Genomic DNA, 21,869 nt, shown 5'->3' with positions numbered 1-21,869 from the left:
AAAAGTCATCAGCGCCTGATGGAGTTAATAGCAAAGTTTTTTCGTAAATTCGTACCTTCAGAACGATATATCTCGAAAACGGTAAGAGATAAAGCAAAATGGACTTCAGTTTTGAGCTGTCGTTAGTACGAAGTTCTAAACGATTAATGCATTTCCGTATACATAGACCTTTTTTTGGGACCGATTTGGACAAAAAAAAAATCAAAAAATGAAAAATAAAAATTTGACCCGGGTCTAAAATCTTTATTTTTAAAGCTAGAGAGATGAAAAAAAAACCGTTTCTGTAAAATTTTAATATCTTTTGTTCAACCCCAAATCCAACCATATAGTCTTGTAACTTTAATTTAAAAAAAAATAACTTTGGTCAAAAATCACGTTTGTTGTATGGGAGCCCCATTTAAATCTTTATTTTATTCTGTTTTTAGTATTTGTTGTTATAGCGGCAACAGAAATACATAATCTGTGAAAATTTCAACTGTCTAGCTATCACGGTTCGTGAGATACAGCCTGGTGACAGACGGACGGACGGACGGACGGACGGACGGACGGACGGACGGACAGCGAAGTCTTAGTAATAGGGTCCCGTTTTACCCTTTGGGTACGGAACCCTAAAAATGACTACTTTCTTTACATAGGTCCAGGATTATAATAATACATATACGGAACAAATTCATCCCCTCGTAAAATTATATACGCCCGAACTTATGTAAGTGGACATTTTTATACATCGTCATATTTACTTTTAGTCTAGTGCCGCAACATATTTATATTTGGTCTAATATCATGCACATTTTAATACTGCGTCGAAATTATATACGCACGAACTTATGCAAGTAGACATTTTTATACATCGCCATATTTACTTTTAGTCCAACGACGCATAAACCTTTTGTTCAACAACTTTTAAAAATTATGAAGTATTTAGACTCCCTATTTTTCATACAAAATAAATATTATTTTCAATGGACGCCATCGCCACGCCATTATCATTGTGACTGACGTTGCTTGTCATGCTTTAAACATAACAAAATTTGCAATACATTAAGTCTTAGAATAAACTTTAAAGTGTATTAAAAATCAAACCACAAGTTATTTTTAAAAGTCGCTGAATAAATGTTGGTCAGTATGAGGAGTGCAGCTTACAGTTTAATTTTTTGCTCATATTACAGGCCACACCCGGTATACACCTTTTAATAAAGGTATTGTTAAAAGGTTATTAAACTTACAATTTTTTTAAACCTTGATTACCTCAATCATGTTTGGAGAAATGTACGATGTATATATTTTTCAAACTCGTTGGATCGGTTAGTCTGTTCGAGATCCTGAAAACGGTGAAAAATAAAGATAATACTCCTAAAAATACGTGTGATACCTCATTTGATTCGCCATGATACCTAGAAAAAAATATTCGAAGCGTGTATTAGCACACAAAAAATATCAAAAGTTATATAAGCAAAAAAAGGGGAGGGGGGAAGTAGTTATTTCTTATTTCCTCAATATCTCAAAGAGTATTAATATTTAAGAAACCAAAATTAATATTATAAAAACCGGCCAAGTGCGAGTCGGACTCGCGTTCCAAGAGTGCCGTACATTACACAATTTTTAAAAATGTATTTTTTATGTGAAACGTGAGTGAAACCTCTTTAAAAAATCCGTAGGGGTCGGATCAAAAACTAAGTAATTAAGTCCGACTCACGCTTGAGTGTACATTTCTAATAGGTTTTCCTGTCATCTATAGGTATAGACCTATTTGATGTATTTTTTTCAAAATTTTAGACCCAGTAGTTCCGGAGAAAATCGGCTGTGACAGACGGACAGACAGACAGACAGACGCACGAATGATCCTATAAGGGTTCCGTTTTTTCCTTTTGAGGTACGGAACCCTAAAAAGAGGAGGATATTTCCAATAAAACATTCCATACTTGCAGAATTGTATCTCCATTATTTATACTTTTTATTCAACGCTGAATACAGCCCTTCGCGCCTCATTTTCGGGATACGCGTGGCGTGAAAAAGCGATTACGTAACATTAAATATAATTTTAAAAGTATTAAAAATTCAATTGACAGAGAAACATTGAATGTATCTCTTACAAACTAACACTCGTAGCCTAAACATACATGAAAACCCGGTCGGTTACTTGTAGTAATAATTTCTCTCGAGACATTGAATAGTGTGAACATATCTGCGGTAACTCTTATTAATAACTCAATCAAAAACTTACCTAATTTCCTGAAAACAAGGTGTACAATTGTATATTTTTCTGACGTAGTTAATACAAGCAGAAATGGTTAGGAAGAGGGTGGGTCCTCAGAGGTCTATGGGTCCGATTGCTGCCGACGCCTACGATATATTAAATATTAAAGAACAAACGTACCGCCGAGACTGCTTGCGTTGCGAGAATCAAATCTAATTTAATTTTCTAAGCGTCTTACATTTTCCAAACATTAGGACCTAATGTAATAATTTTCCATTCTATGCTTTTAGTAATAGGTTTTCTAGATAATTATTATTAGGTAAAATTAAAAACAGGAAAAATTCAAAACGTCTTAAAAACTTCTGACAAATTGAGCGGGAATCAAACAAGCAACCGTAGCATAACCATAGCCAAGCAATGTTATTTACGAGTTCAAATCCTTCTGTTTTGTTTTTATAAAATCTACCTACTTAGTTTTAAATTTTAGACTCAAATGTAGTCGTGTGCCATGTTAATGTTATAATTTTGTTGAAATTTGCCTTACACATAGCTAGAATTGTGTGATTATGATGGCCTAAGTAATAGCACTAACTAATAGCATTAGATTCTAACATTAGATTAGAACTAAGCCTTTCAGCTTTAACACATGAACCGGGAGCCAATCCAATCAATGCGTTACCGTTCAACCACTAATTTAAGAGCCCTTCAGTTCTTCACCACAATCACCACCGTAATTGTACAGTCAGCAGCAGAAGTGGCTAAGCAGGCGAGATGTTCAAAATGATCTTGACGCGACTTTATTGTCAAGAGAATAAGAGCGCGTCAAGGTAATTTTGAAACACCTCGTCCGCTTAGCAATTTCTGCCGCTGACTGTATATGGTTACACCTTTCTACTGCTGCACTTGCCACAATAATTTAGCGTTATTTATGATATTAAATTAGATACCTAGGTATAATAAATAATATTTTAGGGTGTTATTACTTATGCCCTTTTTTCGGGGAAAAATTTCACCATATATGTGAATAGGTTGGTTAGGAAATGGAAAATTATTATATGTACATAAGTTTTTATCAGTAAAAACCTTTGTGAAAGGACATACGAACTGACTAAGTACCTATATTGGGTATTTTCCTAGGGCCTGGAAAACTGCCAAGGTCATAGCTTTCAAAATACCTGGCAACGATGCAGCTGTACCTGTTTATCGGTCGATTAGCCTACTATCAGGACTTGGCAAATTATTTGAGTGGATCTTAGCTTCTCGTCTGCATTTCTATTCTAATGGCAAAATCATTACACGAACGAGTTAGTTCGCTTACAATACCTGCATGTTTTATTAGATGCAGAAAAAGCATATGATTCAGTCCGGAATTATAATAGCTATATATATATTACGTTTATGTAATACACGTAGTCAAAATTGTAGTATTATTTGAGAGAGAGATTTTCTGTTTGTTCACATAAGAGAGTCTAAATCTACACTTCACCCAGTTCCAGCTGGTGTGCCTCAAGGGTCACCTCGGCCCTTTTATGTTTCTCTTATATTAACGATATTCCAATACGTACAAGATTGGTAAGTATGTTTTGCATTTGACACAGCGTACTCTGCTTCATCGCATGATTTTGTCTCATTATAAGGAGACTACAACTATCAATTGAATTATTTACAAAGTGGAAACTTAATGGAACCAAAACGGAGCTTATTTTATTCACGCATAAACGTAATTATCCACATAGACTTGAACTTTAACCATAGAATCCCGTGAGACTTAGGCCCGAGTTCACCAACTACAATATAAACATTGATTACGTAATCGCTCCTTTAAAATTTAACAGTTGGTTAAACAATACACGTTCTTTTTATGTTCACCACCCATTTTTAACAAACGGTTAACCAACCAAACGTTTTTGAATGAATGAGTCGTAAATGAATGAATGGTATAGTATTACTATGTAAAGATGTCAGTGTATCTCCATACATTTGCTTTTTCCCCAGTAACATTGCGAAATGGTAGGGTAACATTATTGTTTGACGAAATATTATTACCTGTTTCGTCAATGCCATGTCCATAGCGGGAACGCCTTTGTTATTTAGCATCCTTTTCAAATGTCTTGTCAATGCCAATGTCACTTTTTCGCTGTTTTTCGTCAAGTGTTGTGGCGGTTTGAATTGAATTTTGAATACAAAATTACCATTATAGTGCTTGATAATAGATAATGGAAGATAAACGCAAGCGTACGTTAAATTTTACAAGTGACGAGAAATCGTTGTTAACCGAACTCGTTTCAAAATATAAAGCTGTAGTAGAAAATAAAAAATCAGATGCGACAACAAACGCCGATAAAGCAAGGGGTTGGAAGCATATATCCCAAGAATTTAATGCTCTTAGCACATACTGCTCCCGCCCTCCCGAAAGTTTAAAGACTTGCTGGGAGAACATTAAACGCCAGACAAAAAAACTATCAGCAAATCGGAAACGGGAAGTATTTAAAACTGGTAAGCAGACCTGATTGTGCAATTTTCTCTGGTTTAAGATGTTTTAGATTGAAATTCGAAATATTTATAATATATTCTATTTAGGTGGTGGCAGACCCCCTCCACCATCTCCTGGTACTGGAGCAGGCCGTATTGTGGAAGAAATATTGGGGCCTGCTTTGGAAGGTATTGAAAATCAATATGATAGTGATGCTTTGCTATATGATGATGTAAGTACAGAGAAACTTATACCTATACTCTAATTTACTTGTACATACATTCTCTTATCTCATCAATGCATGTAAAATAACTAATATCGTCTTTCAATGTATTTTCAGTGTAACAAAGATACGGCAAAAATGTGCTCTGACGCTGAGGAGATAGGTACGGATGAAGTTATTAATGCAGTTGTGGAGACCGAGGATGAACCTTCATGTTCACTTACTTTTCCCATCGCTGAGGTAAATTCTGACAATAAGGTATTGCATATATCATATAAAATATAAATGTATAAATATTATAGGACCATCTTACACAAATCAACCTAGTCCCACGGTAAGCACATAGAGGCTTGTGCTGTGGTTACTAGACGACGATAAATATAATAGATATCATATAGATAAATACTTATATACATAGAAACATCCATAACTCGGGAACAAATATTTGTGATGCCCAAACCGGGATTCGAACTCAGGTCTTCCAGCTTAGTAGACAGAGTCACTACCAACTAAGCTAAAGAGGTTGTCGATATATCATATGTTAAATCTATTTATTAATTTATATAATAACCATACAGCTAACCTTGAAATATAATAACCTTTTTAGGGTTCCGTAGTCAACTAGGAACCCTTATAGTTTCGCCATGTCTGTCCGTCCGTCCGTCCGTCCGTCCGTCCGTCCGTCCGTCCGCGGATAATCTCAGTGACCATTAGCACTAGAAAGCTGAAATTTGGTACTAATATGTATCTCAATCACGCCGACAAAGTGCTAAAATAAAAAGTGGAAAAAAATGTTTTATTAGGGTACCTCCCCTATACGTAAAGTGGGGGGTGTTTTTTTTTTTCGTTTCAACTCTAACGTGTGATATATTGTTGGATAGGTATTTAAAAATGAATAGGGGTTTACTACAATCATTTTTTGATAATGTAAATATTTTCGGAAATAATCGCTCCAGAAGTAAAAAAAAAATGTGTCCCCCCCCCCCTCTAACTTTTGAACCATAACTTTTAAAAATATGAAAAAAATCTCAAGTGTAGAACTTTATAAAAACTTTCTAGGAAAATTATTTTGAACTTGATAGGTTGAATAGTTTTTGAAAAAAATGACAAAACTACGGAACCCTACACTGGGCGTGGCCCGACACGCTCTTGGCCGGTTTTTTATTTAGGTTATACATATAATCATAGCTCGGACAACTCATGGCAAAAACACCAGCATTTTTGCAATGAACAGTCCGAGCTATGCATATGTATAATAATGAAATGTAAAACTAACTCTTGTCTGTGGAACATATGTGGCTACAATGATGAAAAATACATATCCAATTGATTATGTTGCTTTTTGTTATTTGTTTATAGGACAATAATCCGAAATGGGAGGGCTGGACACCAAACTCTTTAAAAAGACCTATTTCCGATGTTTTAAAATCTTCTAAGGACTCCAAAGTCAACAATAGTTGGTTGAAAAGAAGGAGACCCAACCAGCAAAATTTAGGTGACCAGCTTGTACAAGAAAAAATTGATTTGGTAAAAACATTAAAAGAAAATGCAGGGGAGGAGTCCAGAAGAAGAATTTTAATTTTAGATGAACAGCTAAAGCAGGAGAAAATTAAAACACAAAACATATTACAAACAAATGTATAACCATTTTTATATTTGAATTTTTTTTGTTAGCCGGATAAATATTACTTTAGTTTAATGTTTCAAAGTTTTTGTCATTTTGTTAATTCTTTAACTCAATAAGTAAAAAATAAATGTGTTTATTTTTGTAACTAGGTATGACTGTAACTAGAAGTTAAATTTAATACTTAACTAGGTAGGTATGTATGTAGGTACCAAAAGTTATGTAAAGTATTCATGTTTTTGTGATATAGTTTGATGGAACTTGTATTTTAAGTGTAATCCTAAGGTTACCTACGAAATATATTGATTTGATTTGATTTATTCCTAAATAAGATAAATAAATAAAATAAGACAGGAGCTAAAATACTTAACTGCTTTTATTTTGTAATAGTAATAATAATATAACGTTACTATACAGGCTTCTACAAATAGTGTAAAGTTTTAAAATAATTATTAATTAACCTTCTCCTCACTGGGTTAATGTCTCTTGCATTACCAAGAGACCGCTGCTCTCTTATCCTGCCTTGTTCTATAATAGCATCCCATGGAGTAGGTAGTTCCAACTCAGGGTCGTCTGGAGGGCATTCTTCTCCTTTGGATTGTAGGATATTGTGAAGAACAGCGGTGGCAACAATTATAGGTAGGCAGTTTTTTAAATGCACATGCATTCCTAGTGCAAGTACTGGAAAACGTCTCTTCCATATCCCAAACAACCTTTCTATTGGATTCCTAGTCCTTATCTGCGATTCATTGTATGATGCCTCTTCATTTGTCTGAGTTCTATCAAGAGGCATCATCAAATAGCTGCGATTCATGTAACCGCTATCTGCCACAAGAAGAGAGTCGTTATATGTACCCATCTCGAATATTGCGTTTCTACGGGATGCACTGAAAATGCGCTCATCGTGAGCACTACCTGGCCATCTAGCAACAAGATCAGTGATTATGAGTCTGGCATTGCATACAGCCTGAACATTTATCGACATATATCCCTTTCGATTTCTAAAGGTTTCTGCATGATTACCTCCAGGTGAAATAATTTTAATATGGGTACAGTCCAATGCCCCTATCACTTTGGGAAATTTGGCAATGTTATAGAACTCCATTTGAGTTTCTCTGATATCTTCAGGAGTTTCTGGAAACCGTATGAAGTCCTTACTTAAAGAGGCCAGTGCAGCAGTCACTCGATGGATTACTCTGTTCGCTGTAGGTCTGCTAACACCAGCAAAATCTCCCATAGTTAACTGGTGACTCGCTGTGGCATAGTATCTCAAAGTGAGCAGCAGCTGATTTATAGGTGACAGAGAATTGTTCCTGAAAATAAACAAACATAATTTGTTACTTACTAGCTGTGCCCGCAGCTTCGCCTGCGTGGAATTGTGTGTCAGTAAGCACCCCTAATTTAAGTATAATATATCCCTATCTACCCACCTCACCAAGCCCCCCCTTTTCCTCGGCTTCGGGTGACACATTCTAACAAAACTACTGACCCCCTTAGCTGGCCTCAGTCTAAAGGCTATCTAATTTGGTTGATTTCTTGGGAAACGTATGGTACTCTTCTAAAATAAAATTGTCGAATCGTGTTCTGTTATAGTTTCTAAGAGCTACCAGCCAATTTTTTTGTTAATATTTCGATTGTATAGATTTTCGACCCTTACGCGTTTATTATATGTATAGATAGATAGATAGAAGAAGATAGAAGATAGATAGGTAGGTGCTTACAACCACAAAATCATCCCTACATAAATGAAACATTTCATTATTTATGCTAGGAAGTAGGAGTTATACAGGTAGGTACTCACCTAACCTCAAATTATTGAATTGATAAATACCTAGTATAATTAATAATTATGTAGTCGAAAAACTTACCGATCGCTTGGATATTCCAACTTTCTTTCAACTAAAGTAAGCAATTCCAAGGCACTACGCTTACATAGACGAAATCTGGTAGAAAAAGCTCTCTCGTCATATTCTTCGAAATAACTGCGCCGTATTTGGAATACACGAGGTGCGCGTAATATTCGCTCAATATCTTCATAATCGTCGAGCACATTATTTTCGTCAAATATATAATTCAACGCGTCTTCCATTTTTTATTGTAAATTGTTTTTAAATAAACCTAAATAAATGTCGCGGGCACAGCTTTATGTCACACTAACCTATGTTTAAACTATGTCTGTTACTTCGTTTAAGTAAAACAGTCGATTACAGCACATAAACTACGGTTAGTGCGTGGTGGACAGTAAAATATTGTTAATCAGTCGTTAATTGTTTAAACAACCGATTAAAATTTAAACATCTGTTGGTGAACTCGACCCTTAAGGTGACAGTCCATTTCCATACGACAGCTGCATTACTGTTCATTTTACTATGGAAATTGACAATGACAGCGACGCATTCAGTACCGGTAGTGCAGCTGCGGTTAGAAATGGAATGTTACTATTATCGATATTTAAATTATTTGCATATTCGACTTAATAAGAAGTAAGTAATCCGTTCCAAATAATTTAAATAGACTTTTGAATATTGTTGTCCATGCGACAACATACCGTCTGTCTGTTTTTGACTGCTGAACTAAGTTATCGCTACTTAATCGATGAAATCAACAAAGCAAAAATTAAGCGGAAATGGCGACCGTACTAATAGCATAAAAAGAAACTGATCACCGAAGGCACTCGCTCACGTGTGGAACCCACCATTAATGGAGAGGCACGGCGCATTAGCCTGACAACATTTTCATTATTTTCCTTTTACGGGGTCAGCGAGGTTCTTTAGGGCGTATACACACTAATATAAGCGCTATTCAAACTGCCGTCTGGAGTCAGATAACTTTTTTCACTTTAGGTACCACCAGTGTTAATAAGTACTGAGCACCACATAGGTACTTTAGAGGTCACGCAATGAAAATATAGCTATTTATTAAAATTATAACTTAAGTATTGTCTATTTTTAATTTACTAGGAATTGCATTTTTACACTTTGAATCTGAGTAAACTTCAGTGTTATGATTTTATACGACTTTTAATATTATAGATAAATTAAAGAAGAATATCATTCACCATTCAGTGATACAGAATTAAAAAATAAACGTAAAATGAGCCTTAGGTGTCCAAATGAGTGAAATAAAATACGTTATAAAACTTGAATCTTAATAGATTACCACCACCTAATAAAATAAAAAGTGCCTAAGGAACCGGGGCAGGTTAATTCCTACGTAAAAAAAAGCAGTGTTATAATTTGGATAAAGCCATAATATTTCTTTATCTACTTGTTTTTAAGAATCTAGCAAGTTTCAGTATGACCTAAGTAGGAATATATTTTGCAACGTCGTTTCATTAGAGCATCAGGTCAATCGGATGTAGAAGTGGGTCACCATCGACTTGCAAACCTTGCTTTTTATTTCTGGCGGAAAACATTGTGTTTGCCACTGAATTGTTTACTTTATTCCATTGGTACCTTTCTTTACGTACACTATCTATATCTACACCATGTTTTTATTGAATTCCGTTAACTTCGGGGTATGGTTAAGTACGTTTAAGAGAACTAAATGGCATAGTTAACACGTTCGCGGACGCTCAGTCACACCGTTTGGACACCTAAATTTTGTATGGAGATTTTGGGACTGTTATAGCATTCCTGTCACTGCAAATATATATTTTAGGTTTGTATATGACGCGTAATGCTATGCAAGGCGAATGCTATGCAATCCGCGTCAATATGAAGTATATTTTTTATACGCTATATGACAACAAATGCTCTACAATTCGGATGCATAAGCATGTCTGTCACATGACGTAGTCAAGATGTGATCTTATATGACATCGCATGTTATAGCATTCATTCATCGTGGTCGATGAACTTGATGGCTGAGAATTCTGACTGCCTAGAGTCAAGATCTTTGCTCTAAAGACTCACTGCTGGCGTCTTCAAACATTTTTCTACTTCTGTTTTGTTCCCTCATTGCTTATCATTGTCATATTGTGTCCATCTCATACATGCCCCATCCCAAGCACGTTCGCCATTCATTCGACCTAAAATTATGTGATACTACACATCCTGCGTTGGAGACCGCATCATATGTATGTCTGAAGAATCTAAAGGCCCACTCATGGCATATTGCAGAGAGCCGAAAGGGCAATGTTGAGCTCTCTAAAATAGAGTGGTTTGTTTTTCTAGCTGTTCAAGGTATACGCAGCATTTTACGCCAACACCACTTCTCAAAAGCGTCAATCTCGTCCGCATTACACTTTTAGAGTTCCCTGTAAGGCACCGCCGCGTTAAGTTCTGGACGTAAAGCGTCCACCACTTTTCCTGTCAGGCGATGATTCACCCAACTTTATACTATTTTTCGAATGCATCTGCACCAAACATAAGGCGTGAAATATACAAGAATTATGCCACAATACTTGTCATAAAGGTTCTTACCTTGTAAGAGGTGATCATCGAGCGCCAGCAGGCTTATAATTCACAATTATACCATCAAAACTATGACTAGTAACGTAATTACTTGAATGATAGGTATACACATTCATGCCTCACTTTTTCACATTCACCGTTATCAAAGTTTGATTGTAGCACAATAAACCACTAGTAAACATGTTCGTTTATTAAAACACATTGAAAAACTTAAAGAAATTGTAAGAAAAACATTAATTACGATTTTATAAAAATCCGTCAAAATCATTATCACGCACGAAAATCACCCAAATTTCACGTGTCCACTCCCAGACGCACCTGCCGGGCTACTAAGGGAGCTCCCATACAAAGACGAATGCTATAGCAGGTGCGTCACAGAAAGGGGGGCCCAATTGGAGACGTCACAGGATAATTTTTAACTTCGATAAAACTATGTAATATGGCAGTATGCAAACTTTGATTCTGGTGACTGGTAGAGGAAAAGTTGGTGAATAATATTATACTGTGGTAAAGCGGATTGATAAGCATTTCAACGCAGAAATTTAAAACGAATAACGGATGCTATAACATACGCGTCACCAGGAGTAGTGCAAAAACGGATGCTATGCAATCCGCGTCCGCGAACGTGTTAATTTTGAAAAAAAAAAATATTTTCCTTCATTAAAAAAAATAAGTTAAAAAAGTAGGTTATTAAATGTAGCATGTAGCGTTGTTGTAACACGGGCATTACATTTAACTCAACCAAACAATTGAAATCTGTGACATATCAATGTCATTTCGAACATTGATCGACCGAGATTGTACTTAAGTTTAGTAGCAAATGTATGAACTCATTCTAAACACTAATCAATATCACAGGGCGGACACGCCGTACATCGAAAATCATTTGCGTTTATATGTGTGCACGGCACGTCTGTACACGCATCATTGTGTGAGTAAGTGGCTTAGGGCTGACTCGTGCAGCGCGCGGGGAAGGCGAAGCCGAGGCTTGCCGAGGCCGGCCGAATGACACGACGAGCGGCCCGCTGCGTTGCATAATTCGACCGAAATACGTAAAAAAACAAAATATAGGTTTATGTTTTATTTCGCTCCAATTGTTGAATTGGCTTTGTCAGTTTATAGTCCTGCACGTACTTGGACTTTCAACACGCCATTATTAAATATACCTTATTGTTTTGATGCCTATTGATTATTTTATATAACATACATAATTAATTCTTAAATTCTTAAAATTAAATTAAAAATCAAACGCGAATGTCCCGCGACCAACAAGTTCTTTTTAGTGGAAAGAGTGTTAAACTAAAAATAAAACATTTACGAGGAATATCTGTGTAGAAGGTCTAGTTACCTTAGGTACTTTAAATATTAAATGTTGGCTTAACATTCACAAATTCAACGAACGGGTTTTAATTCATATGATATTATTATTTTTACGCAAAAGTATAGCCTTATTTACTGATACACATTTCGTCTCTTTGGAAAACTATATTATTATTTAGAAGCACTGGTGGCCTAGCGGTGAGAGCGCGCGACTTGCAATCTGGAGGTCGCGGGTTCAAACCCCGGCTCGTACCAATGAGTTTTTCGGAACTTACGTACGAAATATCATTTGATATTTACCAGTCGCTTTTCGGTGAAGGAAAACATCGTGAGGAAACCGGACTAATCCCAATAAGGCCTAGTTTACCCTCTGGGTTGGAAGGTCAGATGGCAGTCGCTTTCGTAAAAGCTAGTGCCTACGTCAAATCATGGGATTAGTTGTCAAGCGGACCCCAGGCTCTCATGAGCCGTGGCGAAATGCCGGGATAACGCGAGGAAGAAGAGGGAAGAAGAGGGGAAAACTATATTATTATTCATTTCTACAATAAGTAGGTACCCGTACATCGCACAATACACCGGCATTTTGAACGTTGCGTCATCGCGTCGCGGCGTCGCTAGCCGAACTGAGCGTATGTCAGGAGTCCGTCAGAACTCAGTCGCGGGGCGAGGTAATCCGAGTCGGGGCGGGGCGGTGCGTGTCCGTTCTGTATGATAATACTATTACTTATTCTGTGTCAATATGTAAACCGTCCCTAAGGCAAGTGTACACGCTTGTAGAGGCCTTATAGGAAAATAAATAAATATTGATTATCTCCGAAATGGACTTAATTAGAATATCGGTGTCTTTGAGAAAGTTACTTGATTCAAGCTCAGGAATGCACCCTTGAAATTAACGGAAATAACCTATAGTAGATGGAAAACCACAGTGAGCAGAAGGGTGTATATACAATCTTGTAACTGTCCATTTTATACTTGTCGATTAAACCATAATAAATAGCGGAGGAAGCGAGGGGAGGCCTTTGCCCAGCAGTGGGACACTTAACCAGGCTAACAAAAAAAAGCGAATGCGTGTCATAACTGAACTCACTCAGCATCGGTACTGTTTCGTTTGCGTAACACGATTACTCTTAAAAATTATCATCTTTATTCTTATAATAATTATATACTGTGCATTCCGAAGGCGCCTGGGGTCCGCTTCGGCACCAATTCAATTATTGGCCTCTAGGCAATACTTTTCAGGAACGAGACTGCTCACTTGATTAGGTTTTTCTTCCCCGTAAATCACGTACCTAAATAGATATGAAATAATGTTTGTTTTAGATATTGACCCTCGTCGATTTTATCCCGTTCACTTTGGACTGGATTGAAAGTTTTCATGCAAAGTATGCTTAGTTAAAAGTTACACTAGGTAATTGCCGCAGCGAAGGTGTTAGGTAAGTTGATAATATTTTGCAACATTTTATTCTTGTAGCGAAACGCGATTTAGTTCGCAGTAGACTGAATTATTTGCTCTTGAATACTTTGCAATATGAAAAGGATCGCACTAGCCATTCAATTGCGCGGATGAAGCACAAATGAGCCGATGAAAATTGAATCGAAAAGTTTGTCGCCCGGAGCTATTGAGGCGAGGACGAGTGAGGTGCCGCCGATGTAGCCGTGGATAATTGCTGGCAGGTCTGGCAACGTCGGCGAACGGTAAAAACTAAAAGTAACTATAGATAGGCAAGGCAATTTTGTTCAAAAACATGTAGCAGTCAAGAACCCTTTTTTTATAACCTTAAAAAATTGTACTTCCTATACTTTGCATGTCTAGTCAAGAATTTGCCTGCCTGCTTGCCCACCTGTTGTGTAACCTCTATTCAGTGTAACTTAAGTGTATTTATTCACTATTAGGTACTTGTAGTTAGTAGTATTGTACTTGAGACAAGTGTAAATAGTGACAGATAATGGGATATACATGGTGTGTCTGACCACGGGGCTTTAAATCCAGGGCTTGATTTTACTCGCTAAACTAAGCTACTTTTACTATGGGACCAACCCTCAAATCGGAGTAAATTTTTTGGCTTTTCCATAGAAAACTTCGACATCTGATCAGTCAAAATATACGAAAAAGTAAAAAAAAATTCGGGATTTCGGGGTTGGTGCCATAGTAAAAGTAGCTCAGTTTAGCGAGTAGAATCGAGCCCTGGATTTAAAGCCCCATGGTCAGACACACACTGTATAATATCTTTTGTCATCCACCAATATAAAACGGTTCTCAAACTTAGTTTTGGCTCTCGAGTTTAGTGGGTATATCAGAACACCGTTATTTAAGTTTGGGGTGAAATATCACAATCAGGACCCCTATTCGACAAGCGACGTTTGACGTATCGTGTTGATCTCCCGTTGATGTGAGAAAAATCATAAGTTCTCGAATACGTACATGTACGTGACATTAATAATCCACGGTTAGGGTGACAAGCAAACCAAACCGAACCACCCTTAGTTTAGAGTTGAGTTTTGGTTGTACCAAATGATATTATCCACCGTTGATGGAATCAACACTCAGTATGCAATGAAATCATCTGTTGATTTGACGTGGATGCGAAATCTGACAGTTGTACATGTCGAATTTGGCCCCAGATTTCGCTGACACAACACTAGAGGTGCAATCAAATGAATTAGTTGCGTGTATCTTTTTTAAACAAGGGAATGCGCCTGGGTGCAATGGTGTGAAAACGTCAGTGCATCCAGGTCAGGCTGAAGCCACGGCAAGATAATTTTATAACTAAGGATGGGGAATAATAGCCGGCCATTTTAAAAATCGGTATAGTATAAATCATAGTGTTTCATATTAAATTCCATAGAAGCAAATCGTCGTCATCAGTTCGAAAAAAGAAACTGATTTGACTTGTAGTCAGATACCCAACATTCAACGAACATGCAACGATTCCGAGAGTGGCTCCAAAAAAACTTTGAAAATAGGTGAGATGCATTAGGATACTTTCAAGAGCGGGGTAATTTTGAAAATTACATACTTAATACGAGTGCATATCCCATACAACCATTTCCAGTCGCCGTTACGACGCGGTGTAGACACATCTTGTGTCGACACCGTCTGTTTCGGTCACAATTCCAGTCGCAGAGTCGTCGCCGTGTCGACACAGTTACCAGAAATGGGGAAGGGTCGACACATGACACAAAGTGACATAAAGTGTGGTCGCCGTGTGCACACATTGTTTCGGGTTTGCGACTACTTTATGCCAAAATCATTCGTTCATTCGTTCATTTTGTTCCTATCAAATGGAAACTGTCAGATGGAAAAATACTTAAATAAAAATAAGTGACATTAATACGCCATCTCTAAAACGGATTACAAGGCGTAATTATATATTGTTTGCATTTATATTACAATAGGACTTAAATTATTATGGGGAATTAAACTGCTCGAGTGATTTGTTAAACTAAGTGTAATATAATCAACGCGCCACCACATTGTTTTAGTTTAGCCGGAAATGAAATTGTTTACTTCTCAGTGCCTGTGTTCATAACTATATTATTCGATGCATTTTTAGTACTTCGATGCGTATAATATACTTAAATAACAGAAATAACGCTTTACATACTACGAAACTTGTTAATTATGATGTATAAATATGGTTTAAGTCTGAGAAATATTGCAGTCACAAAGTAGTCGCAAATGTTTCGACTCTGTGTAGACACATGACACGCGCTGTCAAAAGTAATAACAAAGTTACTGGATTTGCAAAATGGCTCCTTGTGTTCATTTGTTTTCAGATATTCTCAAAGTGTAAAAATGACGTGGTCAGAGATGGGACTTAATAGATTAACTGTTTATTCGACTAATTAATGGAATAAAAAAAGTTAATCCTCAAATTTTAATCGCGATTAGTTTAGTCGACCTAACATAGATTGAAATTGAATTAATCTGAATATTAATCGAACAAATTATCGATTAAATCTCGGTTGGAAGTTGATGGCCCCCGCCATTGTTGTACGTAAATGGAATAGGATTTGCATGTAAATATTTCCCACCTTTTCGGGGCGGGGACAAATGGGAACACACAATTTTTGGATGTATTCCTATTTATTCCCGCAGGGAACAGATGGAATAGGATTTGAAAGTAAATATTTCCCATTTTTTCCCACCTTTTCGGGGTGGGGACAAATGGGAACACACAATTGTCAGATGTTATTCCATTTATCCCCGCAGGGAACAGATGGAATAGTATTTCCATGTAAATATTTCCCATTTTTCCCCACCTTATTGGGGGTGAGAACAAATGGGAACACACAATTTTCGGATGTATTCCCATTTATCCCCGTAGGGAACAGATGGAATAGGATTTGCATGTAAATATTTCCCAATTTTCCCACCTTTTCGGGGTGGGGACAAATGGGAACACACAATTTTCAGATGTAATTCCATTTATCTCCGCAGGGAACAGATGGAATAGGATTTGCATGTAAATATTTCCCAATTTTCCCACCTTTTCGGGGTGGGGACAAATGGGAACACACAATTTTCAGATGTAATCCCATTTATCTCCGCAGGGAACAGATGGAATAGGATTTGCATGTAAATATTTCCCAATTTTCCCACCTTATCGGGGTGGGGACAAATGGGAACAGACAATTTTCGGATGTTATCCCATTTATCCTCGCAGGGAACAGATGGAATAGGATTTGCATGTAAATATTTTCCATTTTTTCCACCTTATCGGGATGGGGACAAATGGGAACACACAATTTTCGGATGTATTCCCATTTATCCCCGTAGGGAACAGATGGAATAGGATTTGCATGTAAATATTTCCCAATTTTCCCACCTTTTCGGGGTGGGGACAAATGGGAACACACAATTTTCAGATGTAATCCCATTTATCTCCGCAGGGAACAGATGGAATAGGATTTGCATGTAAATATTTCCCATTTTTTCCCACCTTATCGGGGTGGGGACAAATGGGAACACAATTTTCAGATGTAATCCCATTTATCCCCGCAGGGAACAGATGGAATAGGATTTGCATGTAAATATTTCCCATTTTTTCCACCTTATCGGGGTGGGGACAAATGGGAACACACAGTTTTCGGATGTATTCCCATTTATCCCCGTAGGGAACAGATGGAATAGGATTTGCATGTAAATATTTCCCAATTTTCCCACCTTTTCGGGGTGGGGACAAATGGGAACACACAATTTTCAGATGTAATCCCATTTATCCCCGCAGGGAACAAATGGAATAGTATTTGCATGTAAATATTTCCCATTTTTTCCCACCTTATCGGGGTGGGGACAAATGGGAACACACAATTTTCGGATGTAATCTCATTTATCCTCGCAGGGAACAGATGGAATAGGATTTGCATGTAAATATTTCCCATTTTTTCCACCTTATCGGGGCGGGGACAAATGGGAACACACAATTTTCGGATGTATTCCCATTTATCTCCGTAGGGAACAGATGGAATAGGATTTGCATGTAAATATTTCCCATTTTTTCCCACCTTATCGGGATGGGGACAAATGGGAACACACAATTTTTGGATGTATTCCCTGGCGTGACAATGTGACGTAACGTGACAGGTGCGACATTTCGACAAGTCTCATTGTTGCTGACGTCACAGGCATCCATGGGCTACGGTTATCGCTTACCATCGGGCGGGCCGTATTCCTGTTTGTCACCATCATTGTATTATTTTTAAAAACTTTATTATATCGGCAAAAAACAGGTATTTCTCTTGCGATGTTTATGATGATAATGATGAAAATTGTCACAAAATTTCAAAGAACTTTCGGTAGGTAATTCTTGAGTTCTGTGTCGGAATTTCGTGACAATTGTCGTATTTCTTGTGACAATTGTGACAAATGTCATTAGCTTCGCAAAATAAGTACTTATTAACTGGCGATATAGTGGAGTTTTTTTTTTAATTAACATGTTGGTGGCAAACAACCACACCGCCCGTCTGATGGTAAGCGATTACCGTAGCCCATGGAGGCCTGTGACGTCAATTACAGTGATTGATGTAGACAATTGTGGGACCTGTCACGTCCTAAAACCTATAAAACGATATTCATGACGACTTTTATGACAAAATGCGTAGCCGCCATCTTGGATTATAAAATGGTCATCATTTTCGAATTCTGCACTCCCTAAAACCTATAAATCGACATCCGTGACGATGCAAGTTATCTTTATTTTCAGATCTAACCAATTGATACAGAATACAAAGGACAAAAAAAGAAGCAAGGAGGCAAGAAAAGAAACAAGCAAAAATACTGATGATTCCTCGACGCAATTGGATGATTCTTAAATTATGTCCAGATTTTTTTGTCATAAAAGTTTTTATTTTTCACATATAACTCACACAAGCTCCGTGACATTTCGACCTTGTAATTTTTTTAATGTTTTTGTTTATCTATGCGTATCTCACTAGAATAATATAATCAAGGTATGTTTATGTTTGATGATTGAAATAGTAACTCTAAAAATTATATTTGTGTCTTATATTCATACATCGTTATCGCGGGAGCAAATATAAATTTATTAAAGAAGTGGTAAAACAGACTGCCCGTTTAGTAAAAACAGACCTTTCTGCCTACACATTATAAGCCTCCAAGAAGTTCATCATACATAGCACGAAGTTTTTGTTGCATAATGTTCATAAATCTTGCTTTACACTCTGTTAGTAAATAATGACCCGGAATCGACATATCAAATAAATATTCATGATTTATTTTGTACAACATTATTTAATTTTTGTTGATCTTAAGTGATTTTCGTAATATACGACATAAATTTTCTCTATGTTTTCTACTCTTAATCTGCGGCGTCGTGCAGTAAATATCCATTTTAATTGGCTAAATGATCTTTCGACTGCTACTGTTGTAATGGGTGCGTTTTTAAAACGACGGAAGTAATCAAATGTAGAACGATATATCGTTGAATCTAGTACTATCTCCTTCTCCGATATCAGTTCACACATTTTTTTCATAACTTCATATCCGGCATTTTTCTGCAAAACCACTTTGAACTTTTTTAAAATCTGTTTTCCATCTTTATTCAAAATTAATTTGGATATATGTTTGTATGTATTTTGTACTATGGTCAAACTTTCACTAAGAGATAGATTTTGGCACTGCAGTTTATTTATAGCATCTGGTATTACTTGCAGATACTTTGCTATGAAATTTACATCTTTTCGAACTTTTGCACTGAGTAAAGATTTTTTTGCTTTGACGATGCACTGTGCGTCTGAATTACGAAATGTGTCTATAACGCTTTTTATTTCATCAAAATACTTGTTGTAGTAAGTGGTAGCCTCGATCCATGTTCCCCAGCGAATAATTGTTGGGTTTGGAGGCAAAGGAATTCCATTAAACATTTCTCTTAATGCTTTTACTCTTTTCGGAGATTTGCGAAATACTTTCTTTACATTTGAAATTAATAGGTTAACTTCTGGAAAAAGAACACGAACTTGATCGGCAACTCTGTTAAGAGCATGGGCTAAACATGTAACATGGACAATGTTCGGAAAAAGTGTTTTCAAATTTCTGCCAGCTTTCAACATATACCCCACACCATCAGTCAATAACAACAACACCTTGTCATACTTATTGTGACCAGGGCCCCACAAATCATCCAGGGCATTTTTTACAGTATTAGTTATACTGATATTGTTCGTTTCATTTAAACATTTGCTTGACAGCACGTGTGGAGTTCCAACATCATCTTCAAGCATAGCACCTACTATAACGTTAGCGATTTGACGACCTATAGCATCTGTGGTTTCATCAACACTTACATATATATACGCGTCTTTTAATTCGTCTCTAATTATATCCATCTCTTTGTCGTATAATTCATTCACGCAAGTCTGCCTCAGCAAACATTCTGAAGGGACCTGAACAGTTTTTTCAAATTTTCCAGATACACAATCTTCAATGAAATTTTTAAATACAGGGTTCTCTATTTGAGACCACGGTATGTTACAGCTTACTAGAAATTTTGTCAGTTCCAACCTAAAATCTTTTTTGAGAGAAGTGTGTCTTTCAGAGTTAAAATGACGTTTCACGGAAGATTTAGTTTTACAAAAACTAATATTGCACTTCGAGCAAAATAGATTTGTATCGCGAGCCTCTAGCTCAGGATAATTCTGTATAAACAACCCCACAAATTCATCACATGTTATTTTCCTTCGAGGCATTTTAAAGGCAACTTCTATTTGATTATGTTGTTACAAATAAAGATCAGTCAAGATTGACAAATGTCTAAATTGACTGATAAGGTTGCGTACCTAATAGGTAATCTTTTTAAGTACCAATCAAGTCAAGTATGGAGGTAAGATAGCATTGATATTCAATAAAATAATTATACATTTTAAGGTCGTAGGTATAAACGTTTCTCTATACGAATGTCATTTCTGTTTTTGACTGTTTTTTATGTTGAAAGCTGGCAGAAATTTGAAAACACTTTTTCCGAACATTGTCTATGTTACATGTTAAGCCCATGCTCTTAACAGAGTTGCCGATCAAGTTCGTGTTCTTTTTCCAGAAGTTAACCTATTAATTTCAAATGTAAAGAAAGTATTTCGCAAATCTCCGAAAAGAGTAAAAGCATTAAGAGAAATGTTTAATGGAATTCCTTTGCCTCCAAACCCAACAATTATTCGCTGGGGAACATGGATCGAGGCTACCACTTACTACAACAAGTATTTTGATGAAATAAAAAGCGTTATAGACACATTTCGTAATTCAGACGCACAGTGCATCGTCAAAGCAAAAAAATCTTTACTCAGTGCAAAAGTTCGAAAAGATGTAAATTTCATAGCAAAGTATCTGCAAGTAATACCAGATGCTATAAATAAACTGCAGTGCCAAAATCTATCTCTTAGTGAAAGTTTGACCATAGTACAAAATACATACAAACATATATCCAAATTAATTTTGAATAAAGATGGAAAACAGATTTTAAAAAAGTTCAAAGTGGTTTTGCAGAAAAATGCCGGATATGAAGTTATGAAAAAAATGTGTGAACTGATATCGGAGAAGGAGATAGTACTAGATTCAACGATATATCGTTCTACATTTGATTACTTCCGTCGTTTTAAAAACGCACCCATTACAACAGTAGCAGTCGAAAGATCATTTAGCCAATTAAAATGGATATTTACTGCACGACGCCGCAGATTAAGAGTAGAAAACATAGAGAAAATTTATGTCGTATATTACGAAAATCACTTAAGATCAACAAAAATTAAATAATGTTGTACAAAATAAATCATGAATATTTATTTGATATGTCGATTCCGGGTCATTATTTACTAACAGAGTGTAAAGCAAGATTTATGAACATTATGCAACAAAAACTTCGTGCTATGTATGATGAACTTCTTGGAGGCTTATAATGTGTAGGCAGAAAGGTCTGTTTTTACTAAACGGGCAGTCTGTTTTACCACTTCTTTAATAAATTTATATTTGCTCCCGCGATAACGATGTATGCTTATATTCCTGCCGAAGACTTTTATTTTTCCTTTTCCTTCTACACAAGTTAGGCCAAGTAATAAGAATTTAGGGCTCTCAATTTTATCTTGACTTCTACATCAGTAAAGCTATG

The 21,869-nt window shown here is 36.5% G+C and overlaps 1 protein-coding gene and 1 long non-coding RNA gene across 2 annotated transcripts in view; both read right to left on the bottom strand.

Annotated features, from left to right (window-relative positions):
* Positions 1 to 21,869, bottom strand: part of LOC134670121 (uncharacterized) — a 385,516-nt gene that overhangs the window by 161,957 nt on the left and 201,690 nt on the right. Inside the window, exon 2 of the long non-coding RNA XR_010099017.1 lies at positions 5,493 to 5,641. This is a non-coding gene — a long non-coding RNA (uncharacterized LOC134670121). The remainder of the gene's footprint in view (positions 1 to 5,492; positions 5,642 to 21,869) is intronic.
* LOC134669778 (putative nuclease HARBI1) lies at positions 6,876 to 8,811 on the bottom strand. Its single transcript, XM_063527407.1, has 2 exons — positions 8,386 to 8,811; positions 6,876 to 7,830 (listed from the first exon to the last, which is right to left on the bottom strand). The coding sequence occupies exons 1-2, from the start codon at positions 8,604 to 8,606 to the stop codon at positions 6,939 to 6,941; spliced, it is 1,113 nt and encodes a 370-aa protein (XP_063383477.1). The 5' UTR covers positions 8,607 to 8,811; the 3' UTR covers positions 6,876 to 6,938.

The sequence above is a fragment of the Cydia fagiglandana genome, chromosome 13, assembly GCF_963556715.1.
Source record: "Cydia fagiglandana chromosome 13, ilCydFagi1.1, whole genome shotgun sequence".
Lineage (NCBI taxonomy): Eukaryota > Metazoa > Arthropoda > Insecta > Lepidoptera > Tortricidae > Cydia > Cydia fagiglandana.
The sequence above is the reverse complement of the archived record's forward strand: the minus strand, read 5'-3'. Positions and strand labels throughout refer to the sequence as shown.